This window comes from Nomascus leucogenys, chromosome 8, assembly GCF_006542625.1.
Source record: "Nomascus leucogenys isolate Asia chromosome 8, Asia_NLE_v1, whole genome shotgun sequence".
NCBI lineage: Eukaryota > Metazoa > Chordata > Mammalia > Primates > Hylobatidae > Nomascus > Nomascus leucogenys.
Window position 1 is genome coordinate 100,666,380 of NC_044388.1, and position 20,770 is coordinate 100,687,149.

The following is a 20,770-nucleotide window of genomic DNA, read 5'->3' on the forward strand; positions in this document are numbered from 1 at the left end:
GACAAAGGTAGATTTTTGCCTTCCTTTCCTTTCTTGGAGAAAGCTAACCACTCTGTTAACTAATTAAAAAAAAAACAAAACCTAAGCCAGCCACAGTGGTGTGCACCTACAGTTTCAGCTACTTGGGAGGCTGAGGTGGGAGGATCACTTAAGGCTAGGAATTTGAGACAAGCCTGGGCAACATAGCAAGACTCCATCTCTTTTTTTAAAAAAAAGTACTTAATTAAAAAAAAAAAACAAAAGACAGAGTCTTGCCATGTTGCCTAGGCTGGTCTTGAACTCCTGGACTTAAGCCATCTACCCACCTTGACCTCCCAAAGTGCTGGGAATACAGATGTGAGCCACCATGCCTGGCATCTCTTAAGAAAAAAAAAATCCTCCAGCTTTTGCCTAAATGTATCTCCTATAACTGGGGTTGGCAAACTTTGGCTTGCAAGCTAAATCCAGGCCACTGCCTATTTTGGAACACAGCCATGCTCACTGGTTCACATAATGTCCATGGCCATGGCTGTTTTCACACTACAAAGGCAGAACACAGAAGCTGAGATCCAAACCATTAGGCCCGGAAAGCTGAAAATATTTATTATCTGGCCTTTGCAGAAAAAGTTTGTCAATCCATATCCTATAAGAAAGGTTTCTGGGGAAAGGAAAGATTCCCTAATAGCTGAAGGCTCTATTTCACACTCGACAACTAACTAAAGATATGCTTGAACCAAGAGTTTCTAAGTTTGTATTCTCTGATAGCAGCAAATTTGACTGGCTTAAAAAGCCTTCAATGTTTCTTAAAATTTATAAAGTGAAAAACATTGACTCTTGTGAGACAGAGAAATTATAGTTTAATTCAAAACTGTCAAAAAGGTTTATTTCAGTGATAAATGAGGGAAAATGGCAACATTTAAAATGTTATTCTGTTAGGTGAAGAATGCATGGGCATGGATAGAAGCTATAGCACTTTATCAGTCTGCAGAAGAGACCACTGACATTTTCAAGGTCTTTAGCATAAAAGGGGCTGGGAAACACTGTTTTCAATCATCCTGACCCCTACTCCAAGAGTCTGAGGGAGCAACAGTACAATGGCTGAGACAGTCTGGCAGGGATACTCAGCCAGAGGTTTTCTGGAGGTCTCCCCTTGGTGGGGGATCCCTAGATGATGACCATGGGTTTGCCTTAAAGCTCACCTGGAGGACAGTGTGGAGCCTGGGGAGGGCTGGTTGCTCTCCGAAGCCCTGTTCCCAGGGGAACTGTGGTCACTATCACCATGGCTGCTCCAGTGATTGGCCTCTTCCTCAAACTCCTGCCCAGACATGATCCTTTCGATTTCTTCTTCTGATATCTTTGACAAGGAATTGAGACATGTTAGATGGGTGCTCAAGACACTCTCTGTTCTTTCTTCAGGACTGAGAGCTTATTTAAATCTCATAGGATTTCCCAGAAACCTAGGTTCCCTCTCCTCCATCCCCATACTCCCAGCCTCTCACTAATCTTAGGACGGCGTGGCTTCCTTCCTACTGGCACCATGGCCCTTCGTGGCCTTCCTCCTGCTCATTTACGCTACTCTCAAGCCGTGAAGCCTCAAGGTTCTTTCAACTCCTTTTTGTCCTTGAGGCTATTCTTTTCTAACCCTGAAACACCACTCCTCAATGACAATCTCCTACTTGCCCTTTAAGATTCAATTCAAATGTCACCTCTCACCAGGCATGGTGGCTCATGCCTGTAATCCCAAAACTTTGGGAGTTTCAGGAGTTCAAGACCAGCCTGGGCAACACAGTGAAACCCGTCTCTACAAAAAATAGAAAAATTAGTTGCGCCTGGTGATGCATGCCTGTAGTCCTACCTACTCTGGAGACTGAGGCAGGAGATTCTGGCCTAAGCTCAGAAGATTGAGGCTGTAGGGAGCCATGATCACACTAACCCACCCCAGTCTGGGTGACAGAGCAAGACCCTGTCTTAAAAGAAGACAAAACAAAGCCAAACAAAAAACTCCAAATGTCATATCCTTTGTGAGGCTTTGTATCACCACATTTTGGATACTCTCTTCAACAAATAGTGCTGGTAAAACTACATCCACATGCCCTGCCCCCACCCCCCAAAAGACGTCGAACCCTTATACCATTCACAGAAGTCAACCACAAAATAGATTAAATATTTAAATGTAAGATCTAAAACTATAAAACTCCTTGGAGAAAACACAGGGCAAAATCTTCATAAAACTGGTCTTGGCAGTGATTTCTTGGATGCAACACCCAAAGTACAGACAACAGAACAAAAACAGCCAAGTGTGACTACATTAAACTAAAAAGCTTCTGTGCAACAAAGGAAACAATCAACAGGGTAAAAAGATACCCTATGAAATGGGAGAATATATTACCATACATTTGATAAGGGATCAACATCCACAACATACAAGGAACTCCCATAACTCAGGAACAGAAAACAAAACAAAACAAAACCCATTGAAAAATGAACAAGAAACTTGAGCAGACATTTCTCCAAAGAAGACAAATGACCAATAGGTATATAAAAAGATGCTCAATATCACTTATCATTAGGAAAATACAAATCAAAACTTGAAGATTACCTCACACCTGTTAGGATGTCTGTTATATGTAAAAGAACACAACAACAACAAAAAAACCCAAAAACAAACAAACAAACAAATAACAACCAGTCCAGAAAATAACAAGTGCTGGTAAGGATGTGAAGAAATGGAAACCCTTGTGCACTGTTAGTGGGAATGTAAAACGGTGCAACCACTATGGAAAACAGCATGGAGGTTCCTCAAAAAGTTAAAAATAGAACCACCATATGATCCAGCAATCCCATCTATGGGTATTTATCCAAAAGAACTGAAATCAGGATTGTGAAGAGATTATCTGCACTTCCACGTTCACTGCAGCATTATTAAAAATAGTCAAGAAGTGAAAACAATTTAAGTGTCCGATGACAGAGAAATGCATAAAGAAAATGTGATATATACATAAAACACCTTAAAAAAGAGGGAAGTCCTGTTATATGCTATACCAACGGTGAACCATGATGACATTACACCAAGTGAAATAAACTAGTCACAGAAGCACAAATACTGCATGATTCCACTTTATGAGGTATTTAAGGTAGTCAAACTCTTATAAGCAGAAAGTGGAATGGTGGCTGCCATGGGCAAAGGGAGACGAAAATGAGGAACTGCTGTCTAATGGGTATAGCATTTCAGTCATGTAAGAGATGAAAAAGTTCTAAAGATTTGCTGTATCAGAGTGTGCATATAGTTAACAACTCTGTACTGTATAATTAAAATTTTGTTCAAAAGGTAGATTTCATGTTATATGGTTTTAACTTCTGCCATAATAAAAAAGAGCAGCTATTAGTCCAGACCAAAACACAAAAAGAATTTATAAGACATATATATGACTTGAATAATGAGAATAAAAATGTTTTAGAAAAAAAGAATAAATACAGCAGAGTTGGGAGTCACACAGCCTGATTGAATGTATGCTGTGCTCATATGATAGGAAATCCCCCAAACATCATCAGTGTATGTCTTAAGACAACTCCAAACACCTTTCTTTCATTCCCTCACATTTATCTGGCTAAATCCTATAAATTTACCCAGTAAATATCTCTTGAGTCTATTCTCTCCCCTCAATCTGCACTGCCATTGCTCTGCTTCAAACTATTATCTGTATCTCTTGCCTGTACTTCTGTGAAAACCTTCTAACTGCTTTCTCTCTCCCTCAGTTTCACTCACCCTCACCTCACTCCTCACAAACCATTTCTACCTGCTAGAATGATCTTTCTAAAATGCAAATCTAAATAAAACCTTTTAGTGGTTGCCTCTTGGCTCATACCAGTAACAATAATAGTTTTTCAAAATTTTATTTGTGGTAGAGACAGGGTCTGTCTTGCTATGTCGCCCAGGCTGGTCTTGAACTCCTGGCCTCAAGCGATCTTCCTGCCTCAGCCACCCAAAGTGCTGGGATTACAGGCGTGTGCCACTGCTCCTGGCCACTAGTAATTCCTAAGGCATGCTCTCTGCCTACTAGTGTGCCAAGGGATTCACCTGATTGGCAGAGATATATCCAATTTTCTACTCTCATGAAGCTCTTCTGCTGGCAAGTAAGAACAACAGGTTAAGAACAAGCGGTGTAGGCTGGCCCCACAAAGACTACTCCTAAGGAGCTGTAGTCAAAGACAGTTGAAGGCCACTCCCTAATGAACTGATTCCAAATTCAAGGAATCTGCCTTATCTTCTGCCACTCTACTACATGTGCCCAATGTTCCAGCCTAATTGAACAAACTCCTTGTCATAGAGATTCATCGTTGGGTCTTTTCACAGTCTATTTTCTTGAGTGTCTCTAGTCCCCAACCACGGCTCTAGCCCAAACAGAATAGATGCCCCTCCCTCTGTACTCCCTGGGCATCCTCTGTTACCTCTCACCTTACTATGATGTCTGTTTACCTATCTGTTTCTCCCATTAGACTGAGTTCACAGTATAGGGCCTGGAAGAGCAGGAACTCAGTAAATGTCTGTGGGATTGAATGGGGGTATTATCATTCCTACTCTACAATAAGACAATAATATTCTGCTGATATATTTTTTAGATGAAACGAACAAAGCAAAGTAGTCTTGCTCATTTCTGCCAGGCTTAGTTATCTATAACCTTAAGGATTGATCAAAAAGTCCTCTGGATGGTTCAGAACCATAACTGGGTTCACTGTCTGTGAAATCCTTAGGAAAGGCTGAGGGATCACAGGAAGAGCTTTAATCATTAACTTACATATTTAAGATTTTCAAAGCACTTTCACATCCAGGATGTAAAACCACTTTTACAGAAATGAAAGCAAAGATGACTCTCCTCAGCAGCAGATGAAAGAATCAAGGTGAGCAGTTTCAGCAACAGCTGGAGCCCTGGGCTTCCGGGATGGACCACAGAGACTGAGGTCTAGAACTCACCTGGACTGGCCCAATGCTCTTATTCCGGCCTCCAGGCATGCCATCTTCTCTGATAGCTGGAAGGAAACATAAGTCAAGAAAGGCAGTCAGAAGCACACTGATATAAGTCTTAGCACAAAAAGAGAATTTACTTGGCCAAAAGCATAAGACAGTAATTGGTGAATCCAAGATTAAAACACAGGTCCTTCTGGACCCAAAGCACACAATTATTTCTATTATTCCAGGCTCCTTCATAGGCAGCAATATTTTGGGGCCCCCAAGGCATTGCATACATACTACACACACTGTATACATTCAATATATTCAAAAAAGGTGATAACACTGTTCACTAGTCCTTCAGTTACAAACATCCTGCCAGGATGATGCATCTTAAGGTTTTGACAAATTCTAGAGGGGGGGCGGACAGAGTATTTCCATTTTAAAATAAAATAGTTTGTATTCCCAGCCTAAGTTTAGGTTTGATTTGTAGAATCAGAACAGGTTTTTTGTTTTTTTCATTAATCAGAATTTTTACCTCAATGGTTTCACCCTGCAAAGGCAGTCAGTAGAGCACCTGTGTAGTTGAAGGAGCTTACCTAGCATTTTGTAAGTATAAAAAGCATCCTTTAAGTAGTATCTCCTGACTAAGAATAACAACTACTACTAATATTATCATCACTCTTTATGGAACACTTAATACGGGGGCATAGAGAAGAACCCCTGATTTGCAATTATAGTAGGACCACAGTATTAGGCAATCCTTTCTGGAAAAGAAAACTTCTGAACTGAGTCTTAAAGGTTAAGTAGGATTTAGGCAGCCAGGAAAAGAGTGCTCCAGGCTGAGCGAACAGTGTACAAAAAAGCAAGCTGAAGGTAAGAATAAGCTCTTCTTTCTGGGAACTTCCAAGTGGCTTAATCTGGCTAAAGCATAGGGGAAGGGTGGCCTATGTGGGGGAAGAGTAGCATGAGATAAGGGTGGAAAGGCCTATTGGGCCTCGATCATAAAGAGCCTTGAATGCCAGACTAGGGTATAACTTTAGCTAAGGAGCTTGAGGACAAGAAGGAATGTAGGGGGGCACTGCGGTCATATTGGGATTTTTCAAAAATCTTTGTGACAGCCACTGTGGAGGGTAGCTTGGAAGGGGTTAATGTTAACAGTAACAGAAGATAAGCTAATGACATTATGTAATAGCAAGCCTTCCTAGGATATACCTGCCACTTTAAAAAATTAACATAAGGAATCTAGAAAGTTCCTGAGGCAGGGACTGATTGCCTCAAAAGGTGGGAGCTCCAAGTATCACCCTGTTTCTGAGGTAACTAAAAGGCTGACAGGAAATTCAGAATTAAGTAAGTTAGGGTCCAAATCCTGTTTCTTCCTGGTCTGTTTAATTATGAACAAGTTTCTTTGCCTCTCTGGACTTTGGCTTTACTGAAATGAAAAGAGAGAATACTGGTACTTGTTTTACATTACATTACATAAAATGGTATGGCTAAAACACCAACCCTAGGGCCTTGCATGTAAAGTAAGCACTTAGTAACTAATCCTTCCCTCTCCCTAGCCTCTTTGAGTTAAAAATCCAAGGTTCTATTCTCAACTTTGCTAGAATCTTAATATTTTCATCTGCTAAGTGGAGGCAACATGGTCAGTCTGCTTTATAAAAAGCTGTTGTGAATTTGGAGTAAGAAACATACATAGCCTATGTTAGAGCTAGATATATGCTGCTTGTTGGCTGGGAGGTCTCTTTCAATCTAATTTCAAGTTCTAAAATCTTTACAATCGCTTCTCTGCTGTTCCATGGTCAATGACAGTCTTTGGGTATTTCTATTTCCAATAATAACATCTCACATGTCTTTATTTCAGCTCATAGGAAGAGAACAAAGATCTGTCACTGGCATACAACATCAAATATATTAATAGTTCAGCTGTTACCTCATTTTCACTGTCCTGGAGGTGTGAAAAGAACGCAACATACTTTACTTTTCATTTAAAGAGCCACATGTCTCAAAGATTTACATCTTGCCAATCTCTTGTTCTGAAATTCAAAAGCTCATCGGCCAGGTGCAGTGGCTCACACTTGTAATCCCAGCACTTTGGGAGGCTGAGGAGGGCAGATCATCTGAGATTGGGAGTTCAAGACCAGCCTGACCAACATGGAGAAACCACGTCTCTACTAAAAATTCAAAATTAGCCGGCTGTTGTGGCACATGCCTATAATCCCAGCTACTCGGGAGGCTGAGGCAGGAGAATTGCTTGAACCCGGGAGGTGGAGGTTGCGATGAGCTGAGATGGTGCCATTGCACTCCAGCCTGGACAACAAGAGCAAAACTCCATCTCAAAAAAATGTTCATCTTCTTCCTCGACCCCACCCAGAATAAGAAAATGCGTATATGATAGAAATCTACTATGTGTTACATACTGTTCTCTGAGGTAAAATCACTCATGAGTAAAGTATTAGTATCACTCCCATTGAACAGATGGATCTAAGGCTCACAGAAATGAAGTATTTTGCTGGAAAAGACAGAAACTAAAGAGCAGAATCAGGGTTGGAACCCACGCTATCAGACTCTAAGATCAGACTTCTTTCTACTACTACTATGTATGCATCCTAGTGGAGAAACATAAGATACTTTTAGGTGGTGCATAAACTCTTAATTATACATTCTTAATTATTAATTATTCTTAAATTATACATTTATTCTGATGTGCAACTCACATGGCAAAATGTTAACAATTGGTGAATTTGGGTAAAGGGCAGATGGGAATTCTTACTACTGTTGCAAATTTTCTGTAAGCTTGAAATTATTTCAAAATAAAACAGAACAAAATTTTAATGAGGTGGTAAAGAATTGGCTTTAAAAATTAACTTTGATTTTTAAAAGTTATTGAAAGACTAATATAAACAGCAGTACCCATTTAGAGATGATAAAATCGGTCAAGATACCATGAAACCACCTGAAGTGTGGAAATCAATACAATGTGCCACAGTGCCTCTGTTAAAAATAAAACCTTGGACCATATTTTCAAACTTATAATGTTCTTGCACATATGTATGTTATCTCATGTGATCCTCACAACCACCTTGGAAGGTGTATTATTCTCCCACGCATTTTTGAGATGAGGAAACAGAGCTCAGAGAGGTAAAGAGATTTGCTCAGGGAAGAAATGACAGAGCTGGTTTCCATTTAGATCTTCTGATTCTAAAGCTGTGCTTATTCCTTGATGCCACACTGAACTAACAAGTTTTTCAGCAGGGCTAAAATCTATCTGGCAGTGATTTGATTAAAAAGAACAAATGGCTCCTGTATGCAGTATTAGGAATGGTTCTGCTGTAACTCTTATCTAAGTCTAAGAAAGAGAATGGCCCTAGCCATGGCTCTTCTATCTTCTCAGAAGGCACCACAAATACTTTTTCTGCTCTGGAACTCATATGCCTACCATTCTTCATTTGCTTGGGCCTAGGCAGTCAACAAAACCCAGAAACCATAAATAACAAAGCTAACTACATCAAAGCTCCCCTCAAAACCTGTCGGTGGCGCCTTTGGTCCATGGGCCAAATCTAAGCTCCTTAGCATGGCATTCAAGACCATCTAGCATCTGGTTCTGGTGGGACCTCTCATCCTCATCTCTTGCCATAAATGCTATACCCTACATATAGATAACTATTTGTTAGTCTTTAGTCATGCTATTCTGTTTTACATAGTTCTGTCTCTGCATATGTTGCCTGTACTCAGAAAGAAACTTAAAAAGTGGAAAAAATCTGGCAACACCACCTTCCCTAAGTGACATCATCATAACCAAGTGATTCAAGTTAATATCACCAATAATGGGTATACACTTACATCATGTGCTCTTGATATTATGGTCTAAGAAGGACACAACATCATTTCTATGGCATTCTTGTGAAAAATGCATAACCTGCATGTAATCGTGAGGCAACTGACAAGCCCAAATTAAGGGATATTCTACAAAATACATGACCTATTTGCTTCAAAATCGACAATGTTAATAAAGACAAAGAAAGACTGAGGAACTATTTCAGATTAAAAGAGACTGAAAATACATAAAAACTAAATGTAATGTGATTTCCTGAAGTGGCTTCTAGATCAGAAAAAATAAAATTGCTATAAAGGACAGTGGGATGAGTGGCAAAAATTGAATAAGATCTGCTAATAATATAGTATTGTGTCATGTTAAATTTCCTGGTTTTGATAACAGTACTGTGATTGCTAGAAATAAGAGGAACACTGCCTATGCTTCACTCTCAAACGGCTAAGAAGGTGCGCACATGCAGGTGCACACACACTTACTTACCTGTGGGAACTGGGGAAGGTGAAAGAGAGAGACAGAAAGAAGAGCAAGGGGGAGGGGGGAGGGAAAATAATAAAACAAATAGCATGATAAAGCAAATGTGGCAAAATGTTAACAATTGGTGAATTTGGGTAAAGGGCATATGGGAATTCTTACTACTGCTGCAACTTTTCTGTAAGCTTGAAATTATTTCAAAATAAAACAGAACAAAATTTTAAAGTATTAATTTAAAAACAAACAAACAACCTTTTGGCAGTGCATACGCTCATGCCTGTAATCCCAGCACTTTGGGAGACTGAGGTGGGAGAATTGCTTGAGCTCAGTTCAGCTCAGCTGAACTTGATCCTCAGTTCAAGAGCTGCCTGGGCAATATGCTGAAAACTTGTCTCTACAATTTTTTTTGGCATAATAAAATGTAAAAAAAAAGTTCGTAAGGAAAATGTAAGAAATGTAAAAAAAATGTTTGTAAGGAACACGAACTTTGATTTCTTTAAGATTCTGCTCAAATGTTATCCCTCCTTGAGATTTCTCAGTGCTTCACGCAGACCTCTGTGTTGTGTCCTGGGACACTTTGTACCCTGGTAAAGTGATATGGCGATGCCATAGGATCACTGCCTCACAATGCCATTCTGCAAACATCACCTCCTCCAAGAAGCTTTCCTTGACCTTTATACTTTTGAACGAGTTAGCAAGTTATGAGACCACAGAATTAAGGAAATTTTTTATTTTTTCACGTAGTTACTTAACTAATATGAAACCCACCCCCACCACCCGCCATGAAGCTGACTGTATCCTCATTTCTCCTCTGACAATATTTTCCCCATCCCACTTCCTGCCATGGCCCTCCATCACAGTCAATCTATCTAACCAGGGAGCATCCTATCACTACTGAGTTATTTGCTGACGGACCAACAGAAAAGTAGGACTTGATCATGGCCCTTGAGGGGCTCATTGTCTAATAATGAGGGAAACAGACGAGTGAACAGAGAAAGATAACACAAGGTGATCAGGGTTATGGCAGAAGGCATGCAAAAAAGCTGTGGAAGCACAGGAGGGTTATCTGGTAGGGGGTGGTGTCAGAGAAGGCTTCTTAGAGGATGTTACAAATAAATGCTGAACCTTGAAGTCAGGAGTAGAAGAAGGGGGGGATGAACCCCCCTCTTCTTTCAGGCAGATGAAACCACATGTGCAAAATAGGAAACATCACTGGGTTTTTGAAGAACTAGGATGGAATGCAGACTGTGAGTGGGGAACACCAAATGGAGAAGGAAAGGGATCAGGTGGCTGATGCCAGTGTCAAGAGGGGCCTTGAAAATCACCTTAAGGAGCCTGACTTTATCCCGAAGACTGCAAGATGGGTAAGGAACATACATGGGGGATACTAGTGCAGTAGTGGGGATGGACAGATAGGGCCCAGTCTCCATTCACCACCCTTCTTTAGATCTTCCTCATTGCTTTGCTACTGAGTTTTCTGATGAGCCAACTTTCAAGTCTGAAAAGATACTAAGTTCCATATCCAAAGATGGAGGACAAGAGAGAGCTGTCTTGCACATAGGTGAAAAAGCCCCAGCCACAAATGGCAGCTGCATTTTTTTAATAGTTAATTTTTTAAATTTTGAGGTAAGTTTAGACTTTATACAAGAGTTGCAAAAATAGTATGGAGAGTTCCCATATACCCTCCTCCTTTTAACATTTGACATAATCATGTCTAGTCATCAAAACTAGGAAATTAACTTTGGTACAATACTGTTAACCGAAGTACATACTTTATTTTGATTTCTCCAGTTGCTTCACCGATATCTTTTGTTCCAGAACACAATCCAGGGGCCCACATTGCATTTAGCTGTCATGCCTTCATAGTCGTCTCCAGTCTGTGACAGCTCAGTCTTTCCTTGTTTTTTGTGACTTTGACATTTTTCAAATGGGTATTTTGTCAAATGTCAGTTATTCTGAAGAATGTCCCTCAATATGAGCTTGTCTGTTTTCTCAGGATTAGACTGAGTGAACTTACCCCTGTGTGTGTGTATATGTGTGACCTTCTCAGTGTTTCATATCGGGGGTATATACAATGTTGGTGTGTTTTATTGGTACTGTTAATCTTGATCACTTGGCTAAAGTTATGTCTGTCAGAATTCTCTAAATAAACTTACTATTTTTCCCTTTGTAATTACTATATATTTGCAGACTATGCAAATATTCTGTTTCTGTTGACACTGATGCCACTTATTTAGCATCCATTAGTAGGTTTTGCTTGTTGCAATTATTACTGTGGTGTTCTAATGGTGATTTTTTTTTTTTTGGTCTGTTGCCCAGGGTGGAGTACAATGGCATGATCTTGGCTTACTGCAACCTCCGTCTCCCAGGTTTACCTGACCTCCAGAGTAGCCGGGACTACAGGCACATGCCACCATGCCAGTTAATTTTTGTATTTTTTTTTTTTATAGACGGGGTTTCAGCATGTTGCCAAGGCTGGTCTTGAACTCCAGAGCTTAAGCAATCCACCTGCTCCAGCCTCCCAAAGTACTGGGATTACAGGCATGAACCACTGTGCCCAGCCCTAATGGTGATTTTTCTATTTCCCTCATTCCTTCTACACTTATATTTGTATTTTTATTTTTAGAGATGGAGTCTCACTATGTTGCCCAGGCTGGTCTTGAACTCCAGGGCTCAAGTGATCCTCTTGCCTTGGCCTCCCAAAGTGCTGGGATTACAGGTGTAAGCCACTAAGCCTGGCCTCCTTCTACATTTGTTAATCAGAATTCACTAAAAGGAAGAATGATCACTTCTCTTTATTTATTCACTTATTTCTTTTGGTATAAACTCATGGATTATACACTAATCCTACAGTTATTGTTCCTCAAGTTGTTCCAGCGCTGGCCATCAGAAGCTCTTTCAGGTTGGCTTCTGTGCCCTTTGATATGCTTCCTTTCTTTTTTTAGAAAGCACTTCCTAACTTGCTGGCCCCTTAAGATGCTCCAGGATCATTTTATATTTCCCCTACCCCAGACTTGGAATCAACCAGTTCTCCAATGGGTCCTCATTCCTTTCATTGATATTTGGAAGCCAAGATCTGGGTGCTGGGTGTACTCATTGCTCCTGGGGTATCTGCTTCTAGCCCCTCTCCGTGGCTAGAGCTTGGAAATATACATATGTACACTAACTCACCTACCCATACAAGGTATCTATGTATTTTTAAATCTATCTGAAACATGAATACCTATTGATATACTGATTCCAATCTAGCACAAAGGGATTCATTCTAGCCTTCTCCTTTGCTGATTTATAACTTCTTTCTTCCTCTGATGTGAGAAACCTGACTCTCATTGTCCACAATATATTTACTTGCTGATTCTACTCTATTATACAAATGAAGTAGCGACAAAATTCCTAACACATAACCTTGAGATAAACAAATTTTACAAACTAGAGTGCTTTGTTTGTATGTAATTCTTTTTGTTTTTAGCCTTACAGTACACAGTCAAAACACTTTTCAAAGGTTACCTCCTTTTTTCTCCAACCCCTTAAGTGTGGTTATGTGACTCATTTGTAACACCAGCTAGATGCATTTGTCAGTGTGCATTCTTTCTCTCTGCCCTGTAACCCCCAAAACATCCTAGCTAATTAAACAAATTTTCACATTTACTTTTTTGTGGTGTAAAATTCTACGGGTTTTGACAAATGCACAGAATTATGTGTCAACCACCACAGGTCCATACAGAACATTCCTTACTCCCAAAATACTCCCATGGCAACTGCAATTTTAATCCTGCTTTTGCAGCACCAACCAGGAGGTGGCAGGGTTTCTCTCCGTGACACAGACTTCACCAGGCAATTGGGTCTGCCTGCTCTGCGTGCAAATAGTCCTAAGGAGACAGCTAGCTCCCTGTCCCTCATACTCCATGTGTCTTCTGACTATGGTCAGAGGGGTTATAAGGTTAAGTTTCTTCTTCCCTAAAACAGCTGAGTTTTGCTGGAAGCTTCAGAATCTCACACTCCGGCTGAATAAGCAGGATGATTCATCAGAGGCAGTAGTCAAGAAGGCAAACCATAATAACTAAGCTTTCATAAGATACTCACAGTGAGGGCAACAAAGGAAGATGAGAGAAGTGGAGGCCAAAACCAAAACAGGGTGAGGGCAGGAAGTTGACAGACTCTTCAAGACAGTACATGTTTGGTATTGGTGGCTGGAAAAGATTTCAATAAGAGGAAACTGACAGTGGGGAAGGGAAAAGATCTCCAAATGGAGGAAAAAACCTGAGTACAGGCACAGCAGTGTAAGGCATCCCTGAGGCACAGTGTTCAGAAATGAGTTAGAAAGACAGGCAGGGGACTAACTTGGTAACACTTCAAATGTCCTACTATGGCATTCATCATCCAGTAAATGCAGGGCATTTCAACATGTAAACAGCTATGCCACATGGTAGACATGTGAAGCGGTACATTGTCCGTGTGGTCAGGTACAAGCTCTGCTTAATAATAAATTATAATTTAGTAACTATTAACTGTCAACATAACCACCCCTAAACTAACTACTGCTAAGTCATTTTACCTCCCTAAGCTGTATCTGTAAACTGGAGATAATAGTTAGTAACAGGGTTGTTGTATGTATTCAGTAGTAGAATATATATATGGAGGGTACATAAATAAGTGCTCAATAAATATTAGTATTTATAATACATTATAAACCACCTAAATTTATCTAAATGCCCTTCCACATCTCTCTTACCTTTCTTCATGATGGGCAAGTTTTTAAAAGGTCCTTCTTATCTCATACACAATAAAACCAGTCTGAGTATATGTGGATGTCTGCATTCATAATGCTATAAAACCAGTTTGAATAGTTCACTATACCTGACTAACCACCCCCATCCCTGAACACTGCTGCTATGAACCCCTAATACCTTGCTGGGTATTTTATGTTATCATACTTAATCCTGTAGAGAACTCTGAAGGGTAAGTAACATACCATCTTAAAGGTAAGATAATTGAATATTGGAGATATAAAGCAAACTTCCTAAGGTCACAGACCTAAGAGCTAGTCTGTTTGCCTCTAGAGCCTCTCTTCTTTCTGCTGAATGACACTGCTCTATTCTACTCTCCACTATCCATGGGAATACCACTCTAGGCTTCTGACACTGGCCCTTCTCTCTTCTGTATCTAAGCTCTCTCTGTGGGTGATTTCACCTATGGACTAGACTTTTACTACCACCTCTGTGCCAACAGCTCCATGAAGCCTGTTTGCAGGCAGGACTTTTCATCTCAGTTCCAATCCTATATAACCAGCTTCCTTGGTGGACATCTTTATGTCTCCTTCTCAGGTATCTCAAACTCAGTATTGCCACGGCCAACATTTTGCCCCATCCTTTTTCTTTTCTTTTCTTTTCTTTTCTTTTCAGAGGGTCCTATAGAGAAATCACCCTGCTTTTTAGCTTGACTTTTTTTTTTTTCGTTTTTTTCTTCCTGGTAAGGTCATTACTCTTAATCCACATCCTCAATTTCAACTTCTGGTGCTGCTCAATATTCAGTATGTCACCAACTCCTATCAGATGAGTTTCTTCAACATCTCTCTGTGGCATTATTTCCCTCGTTCCTTCAGATCCTTCAGATTTCCTTCTAGACTCTACTAAAAACTTTCTAGGTGGCTTTTCTGTTTCCCCTGACCCAATTCATCCTCCAAAACAGCCCTTCATATTCATCCTACTAGAACATCAGTTTGTTCATATTATCTCAGGCTAATGGCTCTTGGAAAGCTTCCCAATAAATTCCAAACTCCTCACCAACCTAGACACAGACTTCTGAGCATGCCTAGCCTCTGAGTACACCATGGTTCTAGTAAACAAAATGATACCACATTCAGCAATCTCCTACCTCATGCCTTTTCATCCAAAAATTTCTACTTCTGTCATCATTCCTGAAATAACTAGTGAAGTATATTAATCCCAGTTAAGACCTGATTGTTAAGTGGGTTCTTGGTCACACAGGGCTTGTACACTCATTCCCACCTTAACATCTCACTAGTTTTTCTCCCCCCACCTAGTTTAGGAAGGTCTTATAGGCAAGAATCGTTCATTTTTGGTTATGGGTACAAACTATAAGGCCTGACATGTAGTGCAAGCTTGAGGAATATGTAACTAAACAGCTGACACTAAAGGTAAAGTTTTGAATGAAGGATGGGCCATCAGAGCCATGAGCACCACTCACCCTTCCGGTTCATCCCCATCTGGAGGCATTTGAGCAGGCGGCAGTACTGGCACCTGTTCCTCTGCTTCCGAGACATGACACAGTTCTTGTCACGACTGCATCGATATACCCGTTTGTTGCAAATGCTCCGCTTGAAAAACCCTTTGCAGCCCTCACAGGAGATGATCCCATAGTGCAAGCCTGTAGCGCGGTCCCCACAAATGAGACAGGTTCGTTGTTCAGCCCGATCATCTGAAACAGAAACTGATCATGTTCAAGTTAGAACACAGTGGAAATAATGGCTTTAAGCCTACAGTTCCTAAAGTGAACAACTCTGCTCTGGGTAGATTAAGACCACCACTATCTCCAGGCTAAAGGGCAAACAGAGGGCCTATCTTCAGATCCTTGTCCCAAGAGTAGTCCCTGTATCTATGGTTGCAGATACCACAACACAGTCTACCTAAACTCTTCCTCCTGGGTTTCATCAACACTTGGATCAGTATCTAAGACTGAAACCTAGAAAATATCTTTGACTCCTCTATCACCTTTACCCTGCTCTTCTACAACCCATCAATTCTACCCTGTAGGAGCACGGTAAGGATTACTTACCATACATGTAAGGGCCTAACACATGATATACAGCCAATAAATGACAGCTGTAATTGAGTTCTAACCACGCCGAGCTAAGCCAGTCAGCCAGACATCCAGCCAATAAATATTTACTGTGCAAATCTTCTATCCCGGGAACTGCTGTAAGGCACGAATACAGCATTGAACAGAAGTCCCTGCTGAAGCTTACACTCTAGCAGAATATCTATTCTGTGTCCAGGCCCTGTGCTAGGACATAAATAAATCATCATGGTCCCCAGAGTCATGGAACTCACTGACTAGCAACAAACAAGTTACTCGAGGAGGAAATTCAGGATAGAATATAGCTCTTCGCTTTCTCTTCCTTTAAACTGCATTTACTCAGGACCAAGCAACTGCTAAAGAGCAGGCACATGACAAAAAAGCACCCTGTGAACTGTGATGTGAAGCTATGCCAGCAGGTACAGGAAATCACCAGGGAAGGTTCCGATCAGAGGCCAAAACAAGAAATCAGATATTTCAACCTCACTCCTGAGTAAGAGGCAAGGTATAATAATCGAGAACATCATTATAGAGCCAGCGTGATGGCACACAGCTGTAGTCTCAGCTACTGAGGAGGCTGAAGCAGGAGGACTGCTTGAGCCCAGGAGTTTGAGGCTGCAGTGAGCTATGATTGCACCACTGCATTCCAGCCTGAGCGACGGCAAGACCATATCTCTTAAAAAACAAATAAACAAAAACAAAGGCACATCACTATACCATAAATTAGAGAACGCTTATAATTAGAGAGATTCTGATTTGAACCCTAGCTCTGAAACTAGCTGGGTGAACTACGGAAAAACTGACCTTCTTTACTTTTCTAATTTCTCTCATCTGTTAAATGGTGATTATAATAATACCTATATCCCATGGACAAAGTTCTCATTGCAGTATGTGGGCTATAATAGACATCTGATAACTGTCAGCTATTATTTTCATTATTATTACCCCAGCAGGTACACATTTAATGTGATAATGACATTCTTGAAAGGAAAGGCTTTCAAAGGCAATGTTAATGGAGGGTCATGGTAGTATATATAGGAGGGATGCAGAGAAAGGAGGAGGCTGGAGCCCTTAATATATGCCAACTTTGAGATGAGTCTTTATGATTGCCATCTGTAGTAAGCAGAATAACTGCGACCCATATACATCAGGTCCTAATTCTTGGAACCTGTAAAATGCTACCTTATAAAGGAAAAAGGGTATTTGTAGATGTGATTAAATTAAGAATCTTGTGTTAGGGGATTATTCTGAATTATATGGGTGGGCCCGAAATACAATCACAAGTGTCTTCGTAAGACAGAGGCAGAGGAGATCTGATAAAGATAGTAGAGAAGAAGAAACACATAACATGCAAAAGAGAAGGTGATACAAAGACCGAGGCAGAAACTGGCCACCAACCAAGGAATGACAGCAGTCACCAAAGTTGGAGGAGGCAAGGAACCGATTCTCCCCTAGAGCTTCTGAAAGGAGTGTGGCTCTGCAAACACCTTCATTTCAGCCCAGAGATACTGATTATTATTTTGTTTTTTTGAGAGGGAGCCTTGCTCTGTCGCCCAGGCTGGAGTGCAGTGGCTCAATCTCGGTTCACTGCAACCTCCACCTCCTAGGTTCAAGCAATTCTCCTGCCTCAGCCTTCCAAGTAGCTGGGATTAAAGGTGCCTGCCACCATGCCCTGCTAATTTTTGTATTTTTAGTAGAGACGGGGTTTTACCATCTCGGCCAGGCTGGTCTTGAATTCTTGACCTCAAGTGATCTGCACACCTTGGCATCCCAAAGTGCTGGGATTAGAGGTGTGGGCCACCACGCCTGGCCTGATTTTGGATTTATGGCTTCTCTTCCAGTAAGAGAGTAAATTTTTGTTGTTTTAAGGCACTGAGTTTGTGGTAATTTGTTACAGCAGCACAGGAAACTAATATGCCTTTTTTTTTTTTCGCAAACAGGGAAACAGGCAATATTAAGACTTGTCCAAAGTCAGCTAGCAAACAGCAGGTATTCAGAGACAAGTACATATATGAGATTATACAACCATGGAAATGCAGAACGACAGATACGGAAAGACTGCCTAGGTTCTTGAGGACTCTACAGTTCTTGGTTACAGACTTTTCTAAGGCTTGGATACACTTCCTTTGAGAAAACAGCACAGTGACAAATTGACATAACCACGTTATTGCAATACAATCCTCCTTTTTTCTTTTTTTGAGACGGAGTCTCACTCTACTGTAGCCCAGGCTGGAGTGCAGTAGCGCGATCTTGGCTCACTGCAACCTCTGCATCCCAGGTCCCGGTTCAAGTAATGATCCTGCCTCAGCCTCCCGAGTAGCTGGGATTACAGGAACGCGCCAACATGCCTGGCTAATTTTTGTATTTTTAGTAGAGATGGGGTTTCACCATGTTGGCCAGGCTGGTCTTGAACTCCTGACCTCGTGATCCACCCACCTCAGCCTCCCAAAGTTCTGGGATTACAGGAGTGGGCTACCACGCGGGCCAATCCTCCTTTTCTTTCTTAAGCTAACTTAAGTGAGTTTCTGTTGTTTGCAAAACAAACAAAATACAAAAAGCCCTATTAAGAATAAAAAAGATACCCTATAAAAATGGCCCTGGTGTAATCAGTATTCCTTTTATTTTCCTTTTGAAAACATAAAGAAAGCTCAAGGTAAACACTATAGCAAATTTTAAAAATTAAAAAGGTAAGGCCAAACAGGCAAAATGAATAGCATAAAAATAGCACCCACTATGTTTGAGAGATGGCATTTCCTAGAGTGCTGAAAAGGCCTGGAAATGGAACATGAAGCATTGTTGGGAAACCATGATTGACTATAGAAGAATCTAAATTTTCTAATTTTAAAACCTTCAGTGTTCTTTTAGATATGACTATAATGTAAACCAGAGCCTTATTAGAATAGACTTAAAAATAGTTATAATGAATATATCCACAAGGACACACCTTCCTTTCTTCACTGATATGATTTCACTGAACACCCACCACAACTAGGTAGGCTTTAATTCACTGACTCATGTAATCCTCAAAACCCCATACATAGGTGAGTACAACTGTTATCACCCTTTTGTAAATGATTAAGTGGAAGCTCCAAAATGGTTAAACAATTTGTCCACCTAGAAAGTGGCTGACCCTGAACCACCAATATCAGAACTGGAGTTCAATAACCTCTTCATAAAGCATTCCTATGGCATTCTGTGCAGCATCTGGAGCCAGAGCAAAGAACCCACAGAATGACAATCAAATACAGACCTGTTAAGAACCTGCTCATGTCTCGTAACACTGCTTGCTTTTCTCATGATAGTTTTTAAAAGCCACAACTGAGATCAAAGACTAAAGGGCCATATTTCTTTAAGGAGCCTGGAGTCCTAGGACTGCTTCTCTGTCTGGTTACAGCTATTCTTACTGCCTGCCATGTTCTGTTTCTTCAAAAAATGGTCTATGCCATGGATGAGGAACTAATTCAAAAGGGAGTTTCTCAATGGTACAAAAGAAAGGCTCTCTCCAGATCAATCTAGTAGCCCTTCAAAGAAGCATTTGGAAAACTTCTCTCTCAGTATGTGAAAAATAACAACAATAGAATCAGCTATTGTTAACTGACCACTTAGGTGCTATGCTCTGACCAAGCACTTAACATACATGACTGTGCTGAATAATCACAATTATTCCTAAATGAGGTGCCCTCAACATTTTACAGATGAGGAAATGGAGGCCCATGAGGTGCTATCACTCCCTAATAGTCATCCAGCTAGTAAGGAAAGGCTGGAAGCTCAAAAGTCTATGTTTCTAACCATTACATTCTTTGGCCACAGCAAGGCAAATCTATACATTCTACATGCAGGTAAGTCAGTCCCTTCCCCACTGAAAACCACCCAACCAACCACCCAACCAACCAACCAACCAACGAAAAAAGCCAAACTCCCCCTTTGTAAATGAACAAACTGAAGCAAATGCCCCTAATCGTGCCTGGCCAGATGTCAGATACAGATTTCTGCATCTCCTATTGCAAAGGATTTGAAGGGTATTTATAGCATGTTTACATTCATTATCTTGCTGGTACCAGGCCAAGGCAAGGGTTATTCTTATCTTATAAAGCAAAAAACATTCAATGAGCACCAACTGTGTACCATGCAATGTGCAAGAAGTTTTTACATACACTATTCACTACAGTAACTTCGAGAGGTATTATTCCTATATTACTGAATCTGGAATCTTAAGAGTTAGAAAAGACCTTAGAAATTGCCCTGAACAGATCTTTACCTGAGGCATGAATTCCCTCCACAATGTTCCAAGACAAAGAGTTGCCCCATACTCTTACTTGCACATCTCTAGTGACTCAATAAGGCACTTCATTCCATTCATTCTACTTTTAGACAGTTATAATGGTTCAAAGGCTTTTCTTTACATGGAGCCAAACCTGAAGCTTCCACCACTGCCCTGAATAATGTGTTCATGGGTAAAAAACAAATGTACAATCTAACCTAGCTCATATATAAACCATTCAGAGATTTAAAGATAATAATAGAGTTTTCAGGCTGGGTGTAGTGGCTCACGCCTGTAATCCCAGCACTTTGGGAGGCCAAGGAGGGTAGATCACCTGAGGTCAGGAGTTTGAGACCCGCCTGACCAACATGGTGAAACCCCATCTCTACTAAAAATACAAAAAATTAGCCGGGCATGGTGGCACATGCCTGTAATCCCAGCTACTCGGGAGGCTGCGGCA

The 20,770-nt window shown here is 40.8% G+C and overlaps 1 protein-coding gene across 1 annotated transcript in view; it reads right to left on the bottom strand.

Moving 5' to 3' along the window:
* The window catches only part of NR6A1 (nuclear receptor subfamily 6 group A member 1), a 253,739-nt gene that overhangs the window by 16,770 nt on the left and 216,199 nt on the right, over positions 1–20,770 (bottom strand). The window contains exons 3-5 of the mRNA XM_030817800.1: positions 15,441–15,683; positions 4,952–5,007; positions 1,179–1,333 (exon numbers count right to left, since the gene is read on the bottom strand). Coding sequence (XP_030673660.1) covers positions 1,179–1,333; positions 4,952–5,007; positions 15,441–15,683 — 454 coding nt within the window. The remainder of the gene's footprint in view (positions 1–1,178; positions 1,334–4,951; positions 5,008–15,440; positions 15,684–20,770) is intronic.